Source organism: Bombus terrestris, chromosome 2 (assembly GCF_910591885.1).
Source record: "Bombus terrestris chromosome 2, iyBomTerr1.2, whole genome shotgun sequence".
Lineage (NCBI taxonomy): Eukaryota > Metazoa > Arthropoda > Insecta > Hymenoptera > Apidae > Bombus > Bombus terrestris.
The window spans coordinates 8,822,579-8,846,842 of NC_063270.1; the positions used below are offsets into that span (position 1 = coordinate 8,822,579).

General features: G+C 31.8%; 2 protein-coding genes across 6 annotated transcripts; one reads left to right on the forward strand and one right to left on the reverse strand.

Annotated features, from left to right (window-relative positions):
* Positions 1-25: 25 nt before the first annotated feature.
* Positions 26-15,959, reverse strand: LOC100644390 (rho guanine nucleotide exchange factor 18). Of its 3 annotated transcripts, XM_048414358.1 has the most exons (18): positions 15,803-15,959; positions 15,396-15,487; positions 12,923-13,258; positions 12,423-12,799; positions 12,116-12,265; positions 11,845-12,038; positions 10,904-11,041; positions 9,984-10,059; positions 9,797-9,909; positions 8,599-8,670; positions 6,496-6,549; positions 5,857-6,409; positions 5,538-5,767; positions 4,909-5,453; positions 4,617-4,822; positions 4,191-4,370; positions 3,424-4,130; positions 26-3,335 (listed from the first exon to the last, which is right to left on the reverse strand). In XM_048414358.1, exons 2-18 carry the CDS (start codon positions 15,433-15,435, stop codon positions 3,092-3,094), a joined length of 4,215 nt encoding a protein of 1,404 aa, XP_048270315.1. In that variant the 5' UTR covers positions 15,436-15,487; positions 15,803-15,959; the 3' UTR covers positions 26-3,091. The 3 variants fall into 3 exon arrangements, with proteins under 3 accessions (XP_048270315.1, XP_048270316.1, XP_003393664.1); XM_048414359.1 differs by lacking the exon at positions 10,904-11,041; XM_003393616.4 differs by lacking the exon at positions 8,599-8,670.
* A 644-nt stretch (positions 15,960-16,603) lies between these two features.
* Positions 16,604-23,337, forward strand: LOC100644511 (RNA exonuclease 1 homolog). 3 transcript variants are annotated; one of them, XM_048414360.1, is made up of 9 exons: positions 16,607-17,179; positions 17,333-19,140; positions 19,247-19,586; positions 21,070-21,236; positions 21,306-21,776; positions 21,855-22,152; positions 22,239-22,401; positions 22,553-22,812; positions 22,963-23,337. In XM_048414360.1, the coding sequence occupies exons 1-9, from the start codon at positions 17,080-17,082 to the stop codon at positions 23,046-23,048; spliced, it is 3,693 nt and encodes a 1,230-aa protein (XP_048270317.1). In that variant the 5' UTR covers positions 16,607-17,079; the 3' UTR covers positions 23,049-23,337. The 3 variants fall into 3 exon arrangements, with proteins under 3 accessions (XP_048270318.1, XP_048270317.1, XP_020723070.2); XM_020867411.2 differs by having other exon boundaries at positions 16,608-17,179; positions 17,330-19,140; XM_048414361.1 differs by lacking the exon at positions 22,963-23,337 and having other exon boundaries at positions 16,604-17,179; positions 17,330-19,140; positions 22,639-22,795.
* The last annotated feature ends 927 nt before the right edge of the window (positions 23,338-24,264 follow it).

The following is a 24,264-nucleotide window of genomic DNA, read 5'->3' on the forward strand; positions in this document are numbered from 1 at the left end:
CGTGTAACATTAACATAATCGTACATTTCCCTCACGTTTTTCTTTATTACAATAACAGTTGTATGTACATTTATAATAAATAGATATTATTTCTTTATGCGGTTAATGATTTAACGGCGATTCATGTATCAATCGAAAAATGTAGCATATGTATATATATAAACGTTAAGGAATGTAAATCACATATCAATATGTATATATTTGTATAGAATTGAAAGAGGAAGAAAAATATCGTAAATATTTGTTTACTCTTGCCAAGTAACAGATTAATTTCTATGGATATCGCCTTCCGGAAAAATCATTTCATTTTACAATATAAGGAGTTATTAAAATAAGAGTTTACGTGCATTTGTTATAGAATAGACGCATTTAGTGTATCGCGAATAAATGGTAATCTTGATGAAGTAATCAAGCAAATAACACAATAATAACAATTAATATTAGCATATAACCGACGTAACGGCCTTTAGTTTAAAATCGTTAAACTCTAAGAGAATTAATGCTGATGTACCAAGTAAACGCGTCTTAAAACAAATACGCGTTTACTTATTAGGTGTAATTTTATATTAACGTTTCCAAATACGATCGCAGCTGCGAGTATCACAATGATAACAGTAATATATAGTTTTAGAGTAAAATAGTAGGTACAGAGTAAACGTACAAAAATACTTCCCATGAGCGTCCGGGACGTAAAGATTCACTAAAACGTGGAAAACCGCGTTACTAATAATTCTTTATATCCTCTCTTAAACTTATGCTGTCCAGTGACCTCGAATATTTTAGATGCCACAAGACGCATGTAGGCCGCCACACTACTCCTTAGTTGTTATCCCAATTTGATTCTTCGCGTTACCCTGAAGATGGTGTGCGACTTCATTGTATAAGGATAATATTTAATAACAATAAACTTTAATAACATGAAGTTACATTTGACATGGTGCAACGTTCTTAATGTATATAAAGAATACATTCTTTAATATATATTAAATTATATATATATATATATTTACATATATAATTATATGCATATATATATATATGTATACATATAGAGAATATATAATTCGTAATATCTATTTGGAATAATTTCGTGGAATTACATTCCAGTGTTAAAACTTACTTTTCGCATATGTTCTATGTTTTTTTCATAATGAGCATTATGATATTAAGAATATTTTAATTTGTGTTAAGTGTTTTTGAAATGAAGTCGTACACCCATCCATGAAGGCTACTAACAGGTTAATACAATATTATTTGCGAGCTAATATATACTCGGCATTGTTTTAATAATAGACTTGTAAGAATTCAATTATATTTTTTTCTCTCACGCTTTACATCTTATGGAAATACTTTTAAGAACTATTGTCATCACGATTGATTGAGACAAGTTGATAGCATTACTTATGTTTCTTCACGAAGATAAATTAATTAGTCACGTGTTTTATCATCGTGCCTCGACGACGCTGTCCTTTTATTCGATCATATTGCACGCTACAGCATCTTTTGAGGTAAATACGTGCAAAATTTAAACAAGACGTACGTATCAAAACAAACAATTTTTGACCTTATAACGACGAACTACATTATAGAGCCACATTTTCAAGATTACTTTTTATCTAACATCTTACAATTAGACGTGCAGTATGATCAATCTTTGTATAATACTTTCTCTGGAACATTTCCATCTTCACGAAATACTCAATAAGTCTTTTCATGAAAAAAGTCTCGTATAAAGTATAAATAAAATAGTTTAAACGATCAAGAATTATCACTGATCTTACATAATGCAATAAATATGTTATTTAAAAAAGGATAAAAGAAAAAACGATTACAGATTAATGATAATGGCAGTGAATAATCTCGAAGAAAAGTATCAAATATAAAATATTGCTTGAATTGCTTTCGATTCAATTAAATTAAAAATGATTTATACCCGTTACAGGAATGATGTAATGAAATTTAAATAATTAACGATTTCGATCTGTGGCTTGGCACACATAATAGCAATGCATTATTGTTAATAGTGGATCTTACCCGTCGTTTTAGCACGTATTAAAATACTTTTAAAGTTATGGTATAAGAATAGCTACCGCGCTCACACATTCATACACATACATGTACAAATACATATACACGTATACGTGCCGCAAAATGAAATTGTTACGTACGAACGTACGTTCAATATTTCATTCATATGCACGATATACTTCCGCGAGTTTCATTCTCAACATACGTACACATGATGTCATACATATGTCATGAAAAAGTATATATATATACACATCCATGTATATATGTCTGTATATGCAACCCTAATATAATGTATTTTCTCTATTTTGCATTTGCAGTAAACTGCAACAGATTTGCTTAAAAGATTCGTCTAAAATCATGTTTCTAAAACTGTCAGTCGGCTTAATAACATAACGAGTAAGAATTTAACAAGATCGGCTGATCTATTTCACTAAGCCGGCCATTTTAACATATTTTTTTTCGCAAATATTTCTGAGCACTAATCATTATCTCTTTATTTCTTCACATATTTTATAGTTATTCTCCTTTTATGATAGGTTTTGCGAGAATTTGCATAAAAATGATATTATTGCCCCCAGTAGCAGTTGAAAAGTAACACTATCTTTTATCAATTTATTGAGAATAATATAATATATTCCTTTTTTTTATTTGACAATCACACTGTTATTATGGACACCATAAATGCATCACTTATATACTATGTTGCATTTCAATGTACAACATTAATAAAATTGTTAAGAAAAGAAAAGAGAAAAAGAAAGATACGGGCAAGTGAGAAGAAGAAGGAGCAAAGAAGAAGAAAAGAGGTGGTCGAGGAAGAGCTTATCATAAACACGATACGAACAAGGAAGAATTAAAGATAATAGTAATAATGAAGAGAACATTAAAAATAATGTAAATCTTACCGAGAAAATGTTGAAAGTCAAAATGACTTTACGCGACTTCTAGGTTGAGCATCTTTTGATTGGCTTCGAGAAGGAGTTAATGTAGAAGTCGGGGTAGCTTCGCCAGTTGCAGGACGAGAAGATCGAGAATGTTTCCGACCAAAACGAAAGAAACGTCAGAAAAAAATGACTTCTTCTTCCAATGGTTGCTGCTGTTCCGTTCTTTGATGCTGTTGCTGATGTGAATATTCCGGAGGAGATCGTGTAATTCTAAGTGAACGATTTGAGGAATGACTTTGACTTGTAGCGGCATGATTGTTTCCTAATTCTGGTGAAGAATACGTAGAGCCAGTTACGATTGCCGGGCTACTTCCCGTTCGTGAATGCCGATCTGGACTATTATTACTCGTACTTCCGCTTCTATATTTTTTATTAGATAAAAAATGTATATGCATGAAATATATTTTGTAATTTAAACACATAATTTCAAACTAATATTTATACTTGCCTACTATTATTATTGCTTCCACTAGCAAGTTTTAGAGGCAATTGTTGCTTGACTGGAAGATTACTTTGCACTTTTTGTTGATTAGTAGCACTAATTAAATTTAATGGTATTCTTTTAGCATCCGGCTGTGCTTTCCGCGTCTGCACAGTGGTATCAGTTCCTTGCGTCAAATGGGATAAGTGAATAGTTGTAGAACTAGGTGCAGAACCTGTAACTACTGTCACTCCTTGCCGTTCTAATGCCTCGAGTCGTCGGTATAACTGATCTCGTTGTTGCGTAACATCTCTCTGTTCTGCTGCTAATTGTTCACGTTGTCTTACCAATTCGGCTCGTTCTTCTTCTAGCTGCTTTTGTTCTTGTTGTGATGCGGCGCGAAACGCTGCTTTCTCTCGACTTAACTTGTCTTGTAAATTACGTAATTCTTCTAATTGGCGATTTGGGTTAGGTCTATTATTTGATTTGCCCATACTACCCTCTTTACACGCTGCTAATTGAGCCTGTAGACTATCAATTGTTGTCATCTGATTACTAATTATACAGACCAACCTATAGACATGATGAGACAGACGAATCGCTGCCCACTGTTGATCTTTATTTATTTCTGTATCTTGATTTCCTTTTTCTTCTTGACCTTCTTTTATAAATTCACTAACCTTTGGAAGAGAAATTACAGAATGAATTGCAGACTCTCGTAACGGATACTTTTCCTAAAAAAAGAACATAATATTATATTGATTTTAACTGCTATGTATGTATTGTGTATTTACCTTGTTATGATCAAAACCCGCAAATGTCTCAGCTCTTCGAGGAACACAAAGAGCAGATGGAACATAGGCCTCACTATGTCGCTCTCCCGCAGAACTCAAACTTCTCGAAAGAGTAGCGCCACCCGCAGTAAAAGATAATGAGCTAGCAAGTTTTGTTGCTTCTTGTACAGCAACAATCACCTACAAAAAGAGTTACTTTTTCCTTAATTTTCACTGTACTTATATGCATAGGATATTTAATTTAATTCTATACATATGATTAATTTATTCTATGCATCTGATTAAAAATGAAATAAAAATGTTATATAAGTTTGAATAATATAAGTTATAATATCTTACAAAGTATATACAGAAATCTGTGAATATCCTTTATAGTTATAATTTAATTTGAAAATATATAAAGTAGTATATATAAAACACAATAACCTCTTGTCGTAACTGTGTAGTATCTGTTCCTTCATTGTGAACTAATCTTGTATAATCTGCAATTTCTTTATCAGCTTTTTCTATTTTCTCATTATCACTACTTTCGTTCCCACTCCAAATATTAGCAGCATGTAAGAGTTGCATTTGTAAGCTGATTTTCTCTTCGAGTAATAACGCCTGTTCTGCATCCTTTTTTCGCAGTTCACCTAATTATAATAATATAAAATGATTTAATAACATATTCATGTTTTTATTTAAATATACATATTTAATAATAAAATATCGCACGTACCGACTATCTTAAGAACACGTGACTCTTTAGTTTTAACTAAACGTTGTCTTTCTTCAACAGAAAGTAACGATATAGAAGAGGAACGTGTATCTCTTAATTCATTATTATTATTATTTTCAGTTAATATATCAGTTTCATTTTCAGATTCTTGTGGACAGGCTTCAACTGCTGATCTAATTGCTTGTATCCATAATTGTTTATCTTTCGGTTTTTGAATTTTCAACTCGAACATCTCAGGTTCAGCTGGATTACTACTTATTAAATAAATTCCTCTAGACTCTTGACCCGCTTTTTCACGAACTAGTAATTTTTGAAGTGATACTATACCAGCCTTATTGTCAGGCACAAAAAATGCATATTTCTGATCTCTCTCAGCCAAGAAAAATAATATGTCAGAAAGAACAACCACTACAATGGCAGTCATTTTTCCACGACCTTGCATTAAATATGCAGTCCCTTCGAATTTTAAGACTCTATTAAATGCCATGATGTCTGATTTTTTGAACTTGGCACCACGATATGTCGCAAAAGATTTTGCGTCAATCCTAAATGATAATAATAAGAGAAATGTTATTAATAAGTATGAAAGCATTAAAAATATAGTTTATAAAATATATAATTTTTTTTACTTGTTATAGATTTCTAATTTTCTATCTTCTCTTTCCTTGTCAGCAACACATGCATCTACATTTGCTAAGATTTCTTTAACAAGAACCAGGGCTTTGCGTAAATCTTCACCTTCTTCGTGTGCAATAACCGTTTTTATGAGTGGTTCAACGAGCAGTGGATACTTTGTTAAACGTTGAGTAACAAATAGAATGCACTCAGGAATTCCTTTCTTCTTCAGCAAAGGATGTGACTGTATAAACGTTAATTATATACATCTTCATGTTATTATATATATATATATGCAAATGGGCAAAAGAATAAATGCTCTACTATAGTTACCTGACATTGGCGTACGAATCGTGCAAATCGAGGTTCATGACGCAAATAATACTTATAAGCTTCAACAGCATCTCTGTGACGGCTACAGAATTCTCCATAGGCACTCTTCATACGTTGCGCATTCTCTCCAGAGAATTGATCCACTAATATATCAGCAATTGTAGGAACAATAGAATTTGTGTTTTGTCTCTTACGTAACTTTTGCAGAAATCGTAAATGAATATCAATGAGATCGCGTAGTCTTGGGAACATGCGTTCCAAATCTGCTTGACTCAAACGAAAGTGACGTCGCAGACCTTCCGCAAAAATTCTTTCCATGGCGAGAAGTACCAAACAGTGATGTTTTTCCGTAAGTACAAATTCATAAATGTGTTCTTGTCTTTTCACTTTTCGTTCACAGTTATCAGCTAATCGTAATGCAACGTTATGTCCAATGGCAGCACTCCAAGAATCAGGTTCTTCTTTAGCTAGGCCTAATTCAGGATCCAAACCTTCCAGATCACCCACTGTGAATTGATAAGCGTCATCTCCAAAGTCAAATCCTTCTAATCCACTGCAATATTATTTTAAACAAAAAGCTCTTATAAATTAGATATTTTAAGATAAAGAAAATTTAATAATACACAAATTTCTACAAACCTAGATATATCACGATGTTGTCCATCTCCATCTTTCTCCTCATTTATTGTTTGACTGAAAGAAAAATATAAGTCTATATTTTCAAATACTGTTTTTATCATAAAGAAACAAATGTTGTGTTTGTTGTAGTATTCCATAATTAAAATTATATATTATAAGACAATTTTATTTTAATGCTAATTTGAAAATTAAACACTAGTGCCACATTTATCAAAACTTGAAGTAATAAAGGGAATAGTGACACAAAATTATTAATGCAATTCTAATTAAACAAATCTATAAGGTCAATATGATGTCAGATATTTTGAATATGTTAAAATTCTTTGATAGTTTATTTATCAGTTAGGGACAGATGTTTGTATATTAATTTGTATATTAATTGCGGGTACCCGAAATTAAAGTATGACCTGGTAACGAGATGATATTCAAGACATAAATTTTCATATTCTCCAATATTTTCGGACTAATTTGGACCGATTCGTATCTTTAATTTTATGAATAACCGTGAGCTATTAACTTCGAAATTCAAAACCGATCATGTCGGACCAAGTCGAATGACTTCTTTCTTTTAATTGACTTAAATCGGCTTAAAAGTGACAGGCTATTCGTTCATTCGTATGTCTCGGATATTTGTCCGAGCCTGTTCGACTCTTTTGAATCCGTAATCTCAGGTATCTGCAAAACTCGGATAAATTATATATAAGGAATACTTCTTGAATAAGATCTATTGGGTTGGCAACTAAGTGATTGCGGATTTTGACATTAGGTGGTATTGACAAAATTCGCAATCACTTATTGGCCAATCCAATAAAAATAAAGTGGCAGGTCTCATACCCGTCCCATATGTCACTTATACCTACCGAAAGGTTTAATAATAATAAAGAAGGGGGGGTTGTGTCACATGATGTGTCTCAACATAAATGTAGTCTATATTCACTTTATTTTCTGTTTAGTTGCGCTGCTAAACATTGAATATTAAAGGAAAGATTTAATATGGAGTTAACATGGACGCATTCCATAGGAGTAGTACGAACAATCGACCATAATAGCGAAGCATACAGTCCGTTTACCTGAAATAAGGTGCACGTGTTGCACCGTCTTTAGAAGCTGAATCAATTAAACATTTTCAAAAGCTTCATCGGGGAAAGGACTTATTCTTTAACTAAAATTTCGAGGAACATTTCATTACATCTTCTTAAATTTAAAAACACACGATTTTCGGACAAATTAAAAGAATAGGAATATTTTAAATAATATTTTCAACATTACAATACGTCAAGTTCTGCGAATAGTTTCCGAAATCAAATTTTTTAACTGTAACTCATTTTAATGAAAACAGGCAAAAATTCCAAATTTCGCAATATTTTTAAATAAATTAGAAATTAGCAAAATTATTACTTAAATCTCCTTTTCTCTGATTTTACGTGCACTACATCATATTTTATTTTGGAAAATACATATTACTAACATAAAGAAATAATTAATTCAATATGAAATCATAATCTGTGTATAAATATAGAAATATAGTGTATAATAATAGAATTTTCCCTAACTTGACACTTAAAATGTTTATTATTAATGTATTTCTACAAAAATTTTATGAGTGAACAATGCTGAATGTAGATTCTGAGATACATTTAGTAGCACGGGACAGATTGTAAATAAAGCTACAAATTCATACTATGAAGGGAAAGTCAAAGTGCAGGGTAATAAAGAAATTTATATCAATTGGAAGCACGAGAGTACTAGATGTTCATTCTTGATGATGCTTGATAAAGAAATTACTTAGTTATTTAATAATTGTATGTTTATATTATAATGATTGGATGAAGTTACAAAGAGATGTATATACAAAATATATCATTGAATAATCAGAAATGATAGAAGCAAGCATATCAGAAGCATAGGCAGGGGCAAGGTGATGTCTCTGTCAATACAACACAAAGAGGCAATTCAATTGCCTTTTGAACAATGTGTGCAAGAAAAGAATCGAGAAACGATAGACGCGGGTCATCCTACTACTGTGTAGGATTTAATATACGAACAGAAACGTACGAACGCTTCGACAGAATAGGAGGAACACATCAGACTTCTGAGACTTACTTGACTCCGAGCTTAGTAGCAACTCGCCGCCAAGGACTGTAGCTTGTCACGGCTTTCTTGCTGTTAATTTCCCTTTAATCGTCGAACAATCGATCGGTTTGTCGTTGCACGAGAGGGAATGCACGGGGGAAGGAAAAAGCACACACTGCATTAGGGCAACCCTATTTTGCCTTTTGTTTCCCTTCCTTCTTCAGTTTTCTTACTCTATTACGTTTCTCAGTTTTTATATATCACTTGATAATACACGCTCTTTTATAGGTAAACATTACCTTTTCGAAAGCATACTTTAGTGCAATATAGAACACATTAGAGCAACATAAATATGCATTTTTAAAAAGATTGTGTATACCCTTTTCGAATTGTAAAAACTACCATTTTTCGTTAATATCGTATCTATAATTTATGTTGAACTTGTAAAATCAATATCCGAAGAAGTTTGGGTATAGAAATTTGTATGTTAATTAACATGTATATGCAAATGTTTTTATCAATTAATGTTAGAGACGCGAGGATAAACACGCTAAAGCTTGCCATACTATTTGGTTAAATTGCAAAATTAATTAGAAATAATAAGCTTTTGAGCCAGCCAAAGCTTCTGAATAATAAGCAGATACAATACTTTCTCTAGCATTTATCCTATTCTATTTGTTTTTCATCCAAAATGTAGAAATTCAGTAAGAGAGACTTCTCAGAGTAAAATGTGAAATATAATAGATTAACAGAAGTTTTAAATATATATAAATATTGACATATCGAAGTTTTTTTGGCAATTAACTATATTAAATTATCAATTGATAAGTGGCAATTAACGAAGTTTAATTACTTCTCTCGGATGATACATTTTTATAAAAATCTAATGAGCAAAGAAAAGTAAAAAAAGTTGCAATATTTTTGCTGAGCGCAAATATGTGTATGTATTCTTTAAGTTATACAGTACAGTAGAATCTCTAATATCCGAAGATCTATTCATTATTAGAAATTTGATTCTACGATATTCGAAAATTTTCTCATCTAAACAATCATGCCTCCTTAATAATTCGGATGCTGGAAGTTCTCCTGTACTTCTGTTGAAAATAAGAAGAGTTTATAATAAACTCCGAGTTTAGGCCTAGTCATGCCAATTGCGTGCGAATCTTGAACCACAGATACGCAGATCCAATGCAAAAAATCTATAATTCTAATAATAAAAGTTATTTACCTTCCACTTCCAGAGGATGCTGGTAGGGGTAACGATGCGGTAGATCCTCTCTTAACATTATAGCTATTCGAAGTTGTGGATATGCTTGATGTAGATTTGATGGAACTCTTATCCTGCAATTTCATTGTAATTTTTAGAATTATATTTTATCTATATACTTGAATCTCTTATATCGTAATTTTAATACCTTTTTTTTACGAAAAAAGATAGAACCTCGTTTTCTTCTAGTTTTTTCTGATTGATGATCGTCATATACAACTCCACTAAAAATAAATGTACATATATTTATTTATTATATCTACATATTATAATATATAATATAATATATGTATAAGTGTAATTAATTGAAATAATTTACAATATAAAACAGTATAGTATGAAAATGATTAGCAGTAAATATTTACAAGCAGTACTATGGTGTATTTACACTAGTGATTACGATAAAAATAAATTATAAGTTATGACTAAATGCGTACATTACTGAGCATTTCAATAAAAGAGTAAGATACACATAGAAAAATCTAAATAGTATTATAATCTGATTATCATGTATATACGATATAAGAAAAAAATAATTAATAACAAAGCTGATACAAACCAGTTATTTGTTTCCTTGTGCCTTGTTAGCAGAATATACTATATAAAGTGTTTGGTACCAAATGATAAATAATTGCTTAGACAAACTAAAATAAGACGAAAATGCAGAATAAAAAAGTCGTGTACATAATGTATATCTTTTGTAATCATACGGACAAATTCGTGAATTAGAGGAGATGATAGTCCTTTCTACTTGGGAATTCCATAGGGTAGATTGATATTCTCTTATGGATTTTTGTGAGTAGGCAAGTTCTATGTTCAATCTATGATCTTTCTTAAAAAAATGCATTATTTATGGCAGTAAATGTTATAGTCTTCTCTTAATATTCTATATTATAGGGATATTGAAATTGACTTTTAAATGTTAATAACTAATAAAAAGGAGTTCAAATGTAATTTTCTTATTCTTCTCTTTTGTCTTGTATAATAGAAACACCCCTTAAATTGTTTTTTTATCTGTTACCACACACTTTATATATATGTGAAAAACTGAAAATGTATAATACTCACTCCGTCAGTAACTCATCAAAGGATATCTGAGCATTTGGAGTGCCTTCTCTGTCTTCATGGAATTCATGGCTGTTTGGAGTGTGAAGATCCTCAGTTTCAGTTTCACTTCCACTACCCTTTTCGTTTCTTTCACGTCGGCTGTACCATGCAGGATGGTAGGAAATTATCAAGTACAAACACAAAGTATGCGACTATTGTGTAAAAGATGCAAATCAGATATTCTCACGTGGTTTTCCACCAAGATAATAGTGCCACAAAGACGCAAAGTTAAACAGAGTATACAGAATATCATTTAAATGATTATTTAATGATTACTGAGATTATTCAACGTGAGATAAAAATTTTTGAAATAATTTTAGGAATCAAATATTATGAGGATGAAGTAATATTTTGACTTTAATATAGGTGCAATGTAGTCTTAAAAAATTGAAAATTGCTTAAGTATAGCAATAAATGGTGCAACCATGCTAAAATACTTTCATCTACAAGATGCAAGCATTCTTAAATGTAGGCAAATTTTGAAATCTTTTATAAACGTATTAATAACCATGCAATTTGTTTTTACTATTAATTTAAAAATTATTCAAGTTAAAAGAAATATATGTATACACATATTTTATACTTCATATATACATAAAATATGTGTTACTTTATATGCTACTTGTATATGATATCTTAAAAAGATTGCAAGCTAGATCATAAAACATGAAGTATTTATAAGCAGTTGTTAAAAATTGATGAAATTAATACAAAACTGAAAATAAAATCAAAATATTATTAATATACTTCAATGACATTTCAAAATATAAAACTTACATTAATAATTTTATTATAAAAAATATTATTGTTATTTCTTAAATTAAAAGACAATACAATAGTTTACAAATTTGCATCAGTACTGATCTAGCTGTACAATCTAAAAATATTTTTATTTAGCTTACGCTGTAAGTGACGGTGTTGTTCTAGTTACAGTTTCTGCCAAGTGAGCATTAACTTGAGGTGTAACAATTGAAGGCGTTGAAATAGATTTCTGAAGAGGTAAACGAGAACCTGTGAGACCAGGCATTAAACCACTGCTGTCTGCTAATCTTTGACTACCTTTGAATCGTTTTGTAACTATCTTCTGATATTCGCTCTGTTAAAGAAAAATTTGCAATGTATTTCATTACAAATTGAACATATAAGAAACTTCTCAATACGAGCATCCATTACCTGTACAAGATCAGCTTCATTAAGAGAATGAGTACTTGCTTGCGATCTGCATGCTCGACTAGCAACTCCTACAGGTCTGGTACAAGATTTTCCATGTAATTCTATTTCCATTTCACTGTCTAAACTGCTTAAACTAATACTGCGTTGTCGCTGCAATTGTAACGGTTATACAATGAATATGATAATGGAAAGAATAGTCAAAAGCTTTAACAAAACATATTAAAAAAAGCAATGAAGCTATTAAACTCATGCCACAAGTGTACAATGAATAATGTATTTCTTTAAAAATGTATCAGAAAATATTAACCATGTTCTGTGCTTGTAGATGATTTTGCCCAGAATATCTGCGACGTCCACATCGAGTGTCTTCCAAGTCAGTCCAGCTGCGTCTTCTGTCTATACCTTGTGCATTCTGTGAACGAGGACCTACTGATGGAAAATGTGTGGGAGAGCTGTTGGTGGAACAGTTAGCAAGGAGATCAGGATCAGATCCTGTATCATTATTGCTTGAGCGTGGTGCAATTTCAGGCGAAATGAAAGGACATAGGGAAGGACATGATGAAGTTAATCGTTGAGGTACATCGTTGTGGGATGTGCGGTGATTATATCCCCAGTTGCTCAGCGTCAGATCTCTCATACGCTGAATACAATCATGGATTTCATGCAGATGCTGCAAATTGTCCTCTGCAAGGAGGTGAACGAATTGTTAGCCACAAAAGCACATAAAATTTTATAATGTCAAGTGATACTGAGATCAACGAAATGTAATGCATGGAGTTACATAAATCAAAAATCAAAAATATTTACCTAAAACTGGGTAGTTTTTAGCAAGACCAGGTGAATGAGGTGTGACACTAATAATTGGCACCAATGGATTAGTCTGAGCTTGACTATTAGTGCCAAGTGTAAGCAGTGAGTGCTGCTGTTGCTGTTCATCTCTTTCAGTCCCTTCAGACATTGTAATAGCCGTTTTCTCTGTATTGTCTTTGGTGTAGCCGGTCTCAGTAATTATATTTCCATGTAAATTTAAATTGCCAAGATCTCCATTAATAATAGGTATACGATCGCAATCAGAATGCGATGATCCCAAATAATCAGTTATTACATCTTCTTCACTATCCTCCCCACTATTTGGACATTCATCTATAAGCATATTAAAAACAAATCTTTTTTTATCATTTATGACTATATAATACAGAGATGAAATATAACAAAATAATTATTATTTAAACACATTCAGTGATCAGTTTAAGTAATAACAATATGTTATTGTATGGCACAATATAAATTACTCAAAAATTAGATTGTAAGATAATACTCTTTCACGAAAAAGACGGTACTGCAACAAGGAATATCGCACTTCATGAACTGCATCGAGATATGAGAAAACCGATATCCAAATGTCCTCGCGTCTATTGACTGCGAAGAGAACAAATAGGGGACCCGCTCGTGACAATTGCAGCAGCCTCCCGCTCTCATGTCAGTAATGTATAAAGATATATTCAATGAAAACCAGGTCAAATTGTTGTATGGTATATATTTGTATTTTTAATTTTATGAACGTGTGAATATCAATACGAATAATTTGTTCAGTTCTTTTATCGAAACGAACTTAATTGAAAATAGTAGCTATATTTTATTACATTAATATCGATCACAGATAATCCAAGGTCGTCTGTCAAATGTCACAATTCGGAAACAAGTATGTCTTATTACATCGATTTAACGTTAATTGGTAATAAATAAATGTAAGACTATTATCTTGATCTTATCACTTCTACTGATAAAACCAGTTTTCTTATTATATTTGATCTAACAGTTACATGTTCAATTTTATCAAAACAGAGAATCTAATATAGATGTTGATCACATGAATCACCCGGATAATGACACTCCTGATGAAAATATTCAATCAATTAACATATTCTATTGTACCTACATATTGATTTGATGAAATGTTTATTGTCATCCTAGTATCACGAATAAATAAAAGAGATTAAATCGTATCAAGTACTTTTCCGGGAAGCAAGGGGTAGACACACTGTTGCTTTTCCCCGTAGCTCCCAAGCGCGAATTGATCCGTTGGTCCGCGCGTGCCACCCCACCTCCATGCACCCCCGATCCTTAACCGACCTCCAACCTTCAACCTAATACTTTTATTACCACCCTTTTCAATAATTTTATCTTTTGTTTCCGTATTCATAATTTATATCTCGCGATTAAATATCGTTTACAAGAGCTATTAGGCTTTAATCAAAATATTTTTAGATCTAAATTGTATCTGTTTGGAGTCTCATCTTAAACTAACTAAATTATTATTTAATCTGAATAATGACGAATTTATTATTTGACCATATTTTTAAATTTTTTACATGTTTAATATTTTTTTAACGCTAAATAATTTTAATATAAAAATTATCATTTAAATTTGTTCTAATTTTTATATTTTTATTAGTAAAAATATTATACATAAATTTGAAATACTTTGATTATGATTTAGCTATGCTTAACTATTACTTATTTTAAGTATTTTCTATTACACTACTATATTTTGAAGTATTGATAAAATGTATAATTTTAGAATACCAGTATTGTATCAATTTTATACTCATGGAAGCATTGAATCCAATCATGTGAAAATTAAATATACATATATTCTCATCCTATAAATATAACAAATGACAAGTTTCTGTAGAAAATCGTTATTTTAGAAAATTTATTACAACTAAAATATTAATTTAAACAAAAAGTTATAGTTGTTACAATAGAAATTCGTTTTTCGTTATTAAACAAAACCATAATAATAACAGATTAATAAACAAAATTGCATGTGTATAATATAATATTTATTTAATTTAAAGTCACAAATGGAGACTAAAGAGAATTAATAGTATTTTAATAAAAACAGCGAATTTTAGAAAGTTATGAAAACAAGACACACATCTATACTACAACGTTAATTCTACTTTGAATTAATATACATAACTGTATTTGTATATTAAGTCAATAACATTGAAACAATATTGGAATATATATTCTATAACAAATATATAAAAAGTTATATATATAATATTTGTATGAAATATTAACAATAAACATTTATACATTTTACAGAAGAAAGAAAGGCTTTAGTAAATAAAATATAGACAGGATATCAACTCTCTAAGAAATATTATGTTCCTTCTTTTAATATTTTATTGCATACAATGATGGTATCAATAAATGTATATAATATAGACAGAGAGAAATTACTCATGTCTTTGTGTCAGTAGCAACTTACCAGAAGAAAACGGAGCCAATATTTCCTGTCGTTTTTCCATCTCTTTTATTTCTGACGATTAGATGATTATTTAATTTTTCCGAAAGCGGACACTGAAACATTTGTAAATATTATAAATAGCGTTACATTAAGTTTATCGTTTCGAAAACATTTCATAAAAGAATATAAATTCGAGAATCTTTATACAGTTAATGAAAAAATTCGCAAATAACAAGTACAACACAATTACGATATATTTTAGACTTATTATGAGTTGGGAAACATTAGTTATATATGCAGTCTTTCACACTCTGATAAGGGCGACGTACACACTTTGCTGCCAAAAGAAGCCGTATTGACAGGTGAACGCTCGACTTAATTACTTTGCTTATTGAAAGATATCACTTAACATTAAAAATAATACACACCTGAAATGCAATAACCTTTATAAATCCATTAATATTACACGTAGTGTATTGTATCTAATTCCTTCATGAGGAAACAAAATGTTGTATCTACCAATCTGTATCATACACTCAAGGCACGTCGACCATTTTGTACTAGTTGAACTATAGGTAGTAAGAAATCGTAGAGATGTGGTAACGCATGAATCGTTTAGTGAAAATAACAATATAGTATTAGGCGCGTACTTAAAATTTATGCGATGCAAATCTATTTATCGGGAGATGAAAATTATTTAAAGAACACAAGGGATACTGACAAATTAAAGCGAAAACCTTATTTTTCAAAATATATTGCATTTTATTTTTACGTTAATATTCTCAAATATTTAACCAAAATATTCATTAATACTGAATTTTCGAAATATAAAACTTTCGAAATATATTTCGAATTAATACACATATTAGGTTCAATTATTAATAAATTCCGGATTTATTTTTTTATTAGATTTAAAATATGTTATATTTATATATATAAAATTTCCTAATTATAAATTTAATGCCATATTTTTATTAATCTGAATCAAGTATTTATTTAGAATATAGTATTGTTTTGTACAATTAAATTAGAAAAACAATTACAATATACGACCGCACTTGTTATATATTTACACCCATTGTTATAATAATAGAATTGTTTTATCGTCATTATAGTGAATATAATATACATACTTATGTGTACATATAAGAAATATGTGAAATTAAGATTGACTTTAAATTCTACAATAATATCAAAATAAATTAAAAATTTTCACATTTAACATCTTTTTATAAGTGGTATTATATACAATTCTTTATAAATTATATATATGAAATATTTTCAAAATTTCTGCAAATATTAGATTGCAGATTTGAAAAAAAGTACGAAATTGAGGAAGAGCAGATGGAGGAAACAGTAAGATGTCGTTAGGGTGGTTGGTTCAGGTGGGGAAGGAAGTGATTGAATACTCTCAAACAAATTGCAAATAGGGAAATGTACTACTCAATTGTACATAACCTCTGTTTTCGGGATTCGCTTCGTTTTGAGTTTTGTGTTTTCGATGTGTCTAATAAAAATTCATAAATCTCTTGATTTATAATAATCACACATGTCCATTAATTAAATATAAAGAAGAATAATATTTGATATATAAAGCAAGTTTACAAAGGTTGATTTTGTTTAAAAGCCAATGTTCTAATATGACTTTATACGATACCATGTCAAAGAATGAACGATCGAAAGTATAAAGTACAATGAAATAGTTATGTTGCCTTCGACTGGTTACTTTAAAGCTATAAACTGTCCATTTTATGAAAATGGAGCGTGCGATAGACCTTACTGTCATTTCAAACATTCGAAACGAGGTAAGTTCCTTTATTGTTCAGCTTTTCCTTTATCATAAATATATTACGCGTGATATTTTATATTGCTCCAGAAGTTTATTTCGGTTTTATCGCAGAGTTTTCTAGCATAAACAATTTATCTAAAAAATGTAAATTTATATATTGTTTTAGAAGATGTTGGAGTTACCACAGAGGCTACAGAGACAGTGGAAAACCATTCTGCGGGTCAGGCTGAAGACTCTAAAGCTGCTACAATGGTAACATCTGATTCAGGCGTTTTACAACAATTAGTAACAGAAGCTGTCAAAAAAGTTCTAGCTAATCGAAGTGTCACAGATGTAGATAATAAATTGTCTTGTCAGAATGTTGTTTCTCAGGTAGTTGAAGAATTAAAACCAACATTAACCACTGGATCATCTGGTACAGTAAACAATGTTAAGGCCACTGTGGTAGAAGAAAGAACAAATACACCAGCACCAGTTAATATGCAACCATGCGTTTATAATCCAACACCAATTGCAGAACTAAAGAAACGTCACATACCGATAGTATCCTATATGCCAACTAGGAAAAATACAGTAGCTGTGAAACGTAAATCTTCTCCGGATGAAACTAAACCTTGGTTAAATATAGACAATGAATCTGCAGAACCTCAAAGTGTTGAAATTAAATACAAACCTACTGTGATAATCACACCTGAAGCTCGGGATACTATGCAGAGTTATATACCTACATGCAAATCGGACTCAGCTTCACTAAATTCATGTAAGGATGGTAGTCCAAATGAATATTTACTTAAACTCAGGGAGACCTATTATCCAAAGAGTAAAAAGAAAAGGGAAGAATATGTTCCAAAAAAAGTGAAAACTCGACTAAAAACAGGTGACGAATTAAATGAATCTGCATTAGATCATATTGAAACAGATCTCAATATGATGGATGAAGTACTCACATGCTCTAAATCAACTTCTGATGTACAGTCTAGTAAAATATCTCCAGATACTTCTATAGATATCGAACCAAAATTTTCTGAAGATGAAGAAGAGAATAGTAATGATTGCGATAATACTGACGATCATGATGACACAAATAAAAATAATACTTCACACATTGATTTTAAGACTTTAGAACAAAATGAATCTTATCCTGATATAAAAAAATCTGACCATGTGAACAATTTACAGGATACGTATTTTCCAAAGATAATAGATAGCACTGATAGAACTATTAACAAAGAAAATCATAATGAAAAAATATTGACATGTAGCAATACTGTGAAACAAGAAACACTGCCTAGTGATGAGAGTTCTAAACCCTCACAATGTGAAAAAGGAAATGTATCAGAGGTAGATTCGAATAAAAGTACGGTTAAAAATGTAAAGGAATATAAAAGCAAGGATAAGGATAAAGGTAACAATCAAAGAGATCACAGTACCTCTCATAAAAGGTATAAAGAGAAGCATGAGTCAAGTAAAAGGTCGCATTCCAGTTCGCATAATAAAAGTAAAAATAAAAATCATTTAAGTCACAAGAGCAAGGAATCAAAAGATAAGAATCGTGATAAGGATAGGAGTAAATACAAACATCAGGAAAAGGACAAGGCCCAAGATAAAGATGAGAGTAAACACAAATCTAAGAGCGATAGAAAGGATAATCATAGATCTGGGAAACGTCATGGGCATTCCAAGAGTTCTTCAAAAGAGCACACTAAGAATAAAAGTGATAGAAGTAGCAAACATTTGAAAATGCATCGTAGTTTGGATGATACAATAAACGAAAAATATGTGAAGAGTAAGGAAAAAAGAAATTTAACCGAGAGATTCGGAAATTCTTTAGAAAGCATTCGTCTGAATTCCATGAATGACAATGATGAAGAGAATGATGATCATCATAGTAGTATCATCGGTAATGATATTGATGTAACTTTCAGCATGTCTGATTCAGACCATGATGTACAAGAAGAGTGTTTAAAGATATTTCAGGTATGTGTAATAAATTGATCTTGTTAAAATTCTGAGGACTCAAAAATTGCAATACAGAATATATTAATTTGCATATACTTATTTTTATTGGAAATGTTATTACAAGGAATACCAAGTACCAGAACAATCAAGGGTAGCAGAACCATTGAAAGTCAGATCATCTGCATTGGACGAAAAAGAAAAGGAACAGGTAGAAGAGATTGGCAAGAAAAGAGTAGCACATCCTTCAGCAGCTGCATGTGTTATCAGGCAAATTGGAGTTAATCAACAGGCGAGAAAATTTGTAAATCCACAACAGAAAATGTACGAAAGGTGGCGTCTGATGCGCGATGCTGTAGCAGAAAAAACAATTTCTGCAAGTAGTAGTGCCCCCAAGGATGTACGTCGTAATTGTACCGAAGCGATAGGTACAGCGAGTAACAGCGAATTGAAGTTAACTGGGAATGGTACGTAACTATTTTTTTAAGAAAGTATTATAAATAGAAACTTAAGGTGATATGCGTGATAGGTGTAGAAGAATCACTCGATATTGTTCAACAATAATTATTTATTTGTTTGTGTTCGTGGTATACAGTCGTGCGCCGAAAGCGCGGTACAATTATCGGTTCGCAATTACAAGTTCAAGCTCGGCGCAATACTTTTCGCGGTGCGATTCAAGTCAAGACGATTGCACCAGATGTCGAGAAATTCGGGTTTGCTATTACGGACAACTGCCGACGATCAATTCAGGTGGACATCTTCCAACTCGTCTCGCGGCTCACGACAGAATGAATCTTTGTCGCGATGATGCTCCTTAGGAAAACTGTGATTGGATATGTCTAAGGATGCGGAATCATCGGATTCGTTAAGGAAAGTGTTAGTTCAGAAAGTGAGGAAATGGACGTCGCTGTTAATTGTCTAAATTTTGAATTGGTGGTCGAAAAGGGATGTTAACCGCCCTTGAGAGAAAGTTGCTAGCGAGGAGCGTCGTACGTGAGGAAAAGCAAATTTCCTGTGTTTTCCCGTAATGGGTGGTATGTGTAGGGACTGTTGAGACAAAGACTAGAGAACCCTTTAGAGAACCTTAGCTACATGAATCTTAACCCTTAGAGTGCTATGGGCGCATATAAGCGTCTGGCGAAAGCTATCGGTGTGGACTAAGGACATATATATGCGTTTTCTGTAAGTGCCTGGCATGGACTAAGGACGCATGTATGCGTTTTTCAATTCACCTACGCAGAAGTAATACTATTACGTTTGTGTGAGATAAATATAAATGCATTCCTTAGTAACGGCAGTAAACAAATGCCAATAATGCCTCGTTATAACAGTTGTCTACCTGTTTCGCGGACAGTCGCATCTAATTATCAAGAAGAAAATGTGTTGTTTATGTGAAAAATAAGAGAATGCAGAAAATGCGATGTCGGATTATGTATCGATAATTGTTTTGAAATTCTGCACACACAACTGAATTATTAACTTGTGTTATATTTACTAAATTTAGTTTTCTAGTTTATTGTTTTTTAGTTTATTACCCAAATTCTAGTTAATTATAAATTTCAATGTTTATAATAAATAATTAATACTAAAAAATAACGCTCTTAAATCGTTTAATCTCGCACGAAAGAATTACTATAACTTATTACGATTTGCGCTTTGAATAGTCAATTAATAAAGTTCAGTCTAACGAAAAAGTATTCCACCCACAGCGATCGTCAGCGCTAGCTGCGCGCCGTCCGTACGGACTGCATAGACCGCGAGTATTCAGCACTCTAAGGGCTAAGATTTATAGCGGGTCCTTAGGCTAGCTGAAAATATTCAGTGAAAATATATCGACATCTGGCAATCATCTTATTCGAAGGGTAGAGTCTTTGTGTAGCGGCCACGGGACAGAAAGTTTGCTGTCAAGTACCGCTACAAACTGTTAATAATTAATTATATATTCGACAGGTCGTGTCAGGATTGCACATGTACCGTATGCTAAATCCTTAGCACTAGAAAAAAGAAAGGTAACAGAAAATGTAGGAAAGTCAGTGGAGCCGAAAGCCGCAGATAATTATAAAACAGCTGCACAAACGGCGAAGAGTGGTGTACGCATAGCTCATGTTCCACAAATGGTCTGTATTCCTTGTTTTTTAATTAATTATAAGTGTACAGAGCTGTATAATGTCTTGGTTGTGTTTCAGGTTCCTCAGTTAATTCGTCCTGAACCATTACAAGTAACCACGCAGAAATTTCCTTTAAACGTTCGTCAGTATTATGTGAATATGATGCAAGACGTATGTGTATTAATTTATACAAGTGCCGAGGACGCAGCACAACGTGCGATTAAAGAAGAATATGCTTGTCACGAAAGATGCAAAGCACTAGCCGTTTACAAAAGTTCCTGCATGCTTGCTACGCATAGATTGAGAAAAGAAGCTGATCAAAATTCATCTGTGGATAATAATGCAATAGTAATTCCAGGTAGTAGTACAGTTTCTCATGAAACAGTGCTGGCTGGGAAAACTAAAGGTTCGTGGAGTGTTCTTAAAACAAAAAGATCTGTTACGCAATTTAAAGGGGCAGCTTTATATGGTATGCTAAAAAAATGGATAATGACGGAGCAACAACTTCAAAGTAACGGGTTTCCTCGTCCATATCCAGATGGTCAGAAGGTAAACCGAGTGAAAAAAGCTTTTCAGAAATATAGTAAAATATTCGTGAAAATATCGCTCAATTCCTTTCAATTGCAGGGTCGTGCCAAAGTCTATGTAACTAACACACGAAATCAAAGTGTTCTGTCAAAAGTGCCTAACGAAAGAATATGTAGTCGATGTGGTCAAACCTATATGATTGATAAACGAGGATTTGCTTTGCGATCACAGAACTGTATATATCATTGGGGCAGAAAGTTCACAATCAGAGGTGAAAGCAAATATAGTTGCTGTCAACAATATGGTTCTGCAACTGGTTGTTGTGACGCGAAGACGCACGTTTGGGATTATACAGACTACGAAAACCTTCGTGGTTACGTGAGAACTTTACCGAAAGGTAATTTGTAAATGTTTATTTATCTCTATTTCCAACTCTAGTTTATATGTGTTCTATTATTTGTCTTCATTGTTATTATTATTAAGATACGCCGGTAGAGGAACAAGGAGTATATGCACTCGATTGTGAAATGTGTTATACAACTCAAGGATTGGAACTAACCAGGATAACAGTTATTGATGATGATTGTAGTGTAGTATATGAGACGTTAGTGAATCCCCAAAATCCTATAGTCGATTATAATACGAGGTAAAAAATATTAAAATATTTCTTCTTTCATCTTTTCCTGTTCCTTTCTTTTTTTTCTTTAAAAAAAAGGTAATGCGTAAAATAAAAAGAAAAGTAATTTTTCATACAATGTTTATAAATAATCAAATCAATATTAAAATCGCGTATACAGGTTTTCTGGGATTACAGAAGAAAATATGAAAGACGTGACAACAACGTTATTAGATGTCCAAGCAACATTGTTAACAATGTTTTCAGATAAAACTATATTAGTGGGTCATAGTTTAGAAAGCGATTTCAAAGCTTTAAGGCTTTTGCACGATACTGTCGTTGATACAAGCGTGATGTTTCCACACAAAAATGGCTATCCACAAAAGAGAGCATTGAAGAATCTTTGTTCCGAATATTTAAGAAAGATCATTCAAAATGACGGTTAGTTTAGAATCATTTACTTTTTTGTTTTTTTTTCATTCGCGGTGTAGTTCAATAACGATATTTTATTTCGCGATTTCTTTGCATATTAAGGTTTGTGATGAAGTAAAAATAATTCTTCTATAACTAATCTTTTGTTTCATATTACAGTTGGTGGACACGACAGCAAAGAGGATGCTGTCGCTTGTATGGAGTTAATTCTTTGGAAAGCAAAGGAAGAAGCAAAATTACAATAAGCGAACCTACAAGCACTTTGTCAGACTGAATCGTGTACAGCTTATGGTTTTATGGTATATGAAGCGATGATAACTTTTTTTAAAATTATCGTATGCGTTGTATTATAGTTTTTAATGTATAAATATGTGATATACATGTGCCCGGTTAATTCTAGAATCGATTATTATATAATCACCGCTCATCTTCGAATTTCATTCATTATTCTAATTGTGGAAGATACACGTTTGTTCTTTTGATTATGCGCAATTCATACTTTATAAAATTCTACAATAAATATTTACAAAGCAATTGACCGCTACCGATTTCAATGGCCTTGAGATATGTTACCAAGCCAACGCGGTTGAGTAGTTTTCCTCTATCCACGTATAACTGTCGTATAATGTATAACCACGTATAACGTGTAAAAGTAGTTGCAATCCGGAATCACATTTGGTTGCTTATCTGACAATGAGTAATTATTTCGAGAATTCAAGTGAAATAATAAGCGTTAGTAAGATATTGATACTTAACATAAACATACCATATATACATCGCTGACAACTCGATGTCATTATATGCATATTGAATTGTCTAAATGCATACTTTTTCGCACCTGTTTCGGTGCAGCATTGTTTCTATTTTTTTCAAAATCAGCTGCATTTACGATAATGGCGCATTCAAAAAATATGTGTATATCTAATTAATACAGTATCATCGAATCTAAAACCAAGTGACGGTTGTCTGGAATTACTCAGTCATTGAGCTTGACAATATATATTAAGGTCATATCGGTGAAGTATGTATTATTCTACATAATCACCTTCCAGATTAATGGTAATAATAATTTCGTAAGAAATTATAATCATGTCTTTTATTTACTACCTAAATCAAACCTAATCCAGACTCAGCCAAATCTTTAGAAGACATGTAAAATAATAAAAGACATAATGAGATACATAGTATCGAAAGTACTTTTGCGAACATTTTGAAGGCTGATGCTGAGCGGCGCCTGTATGTATAGACGATGTTACACAACATGTTGTCCTTGACAACATATCGCAAGGTCATTGAAACCAGCTGGATCAGGGTAATGGGCTTTGTAAATAATTGCGTTTTCATTGTACTTTAAAGTGGTACCTGCGTTGCATCTGTCTCTTTAGTTGTTTTCGAAATTATACACGATATAAACTTATTTTTGGAGATTAAGAAACTTGCAATAAAGTAACTTCGATGTTT

Excerpts from the sequence above, each read along its gene's own strand:
- LOC100644511 (XM_020867411.2), top strand. The coding sequence starts at position 17,080 with ATGTTGCCTTCGACTGGTTACTTTAAAGCTATAAACTGTCCATTTTAT. Across the intron at positions 17,180-17,329 it reads TTTCAAACATTCGAAACGAG|AAGATGTTGGAGTTACCACA; the intron begins GTAAGTTCCTTT and ends ATATTGTTTTAG. Across the intron at positions 19,141-19,246 it reads AGTGTTTAAAGATATTTCAG|GAATACCAAGTACCAGAACA; the intron begins GTATGTGTAATA and ends TGTTATTACAAG.
- LOC100644390 (XM_048414358.1), bottom strand. The coding sequence starts at position 15,435 with ATGGAAAAACGACAGGAAATATTGGCTCCGTTTTCTTCTG. Across the intron at positions 12,039-12,115 it reads ATGAAGCTGATCTTGTACAG|AGCGAATATCAGAAGATAGT; the intron begins GTAATGGATGCT and ends TTTCTTTAACAG. Across the intron at positions 5,768-5,856 it reads GATTCGTACGCCAATGTCAG|TCACATCCTTTGCTGAAGAA; the intron begins GTAACTATAGTA and ends ACGTTTATACAG.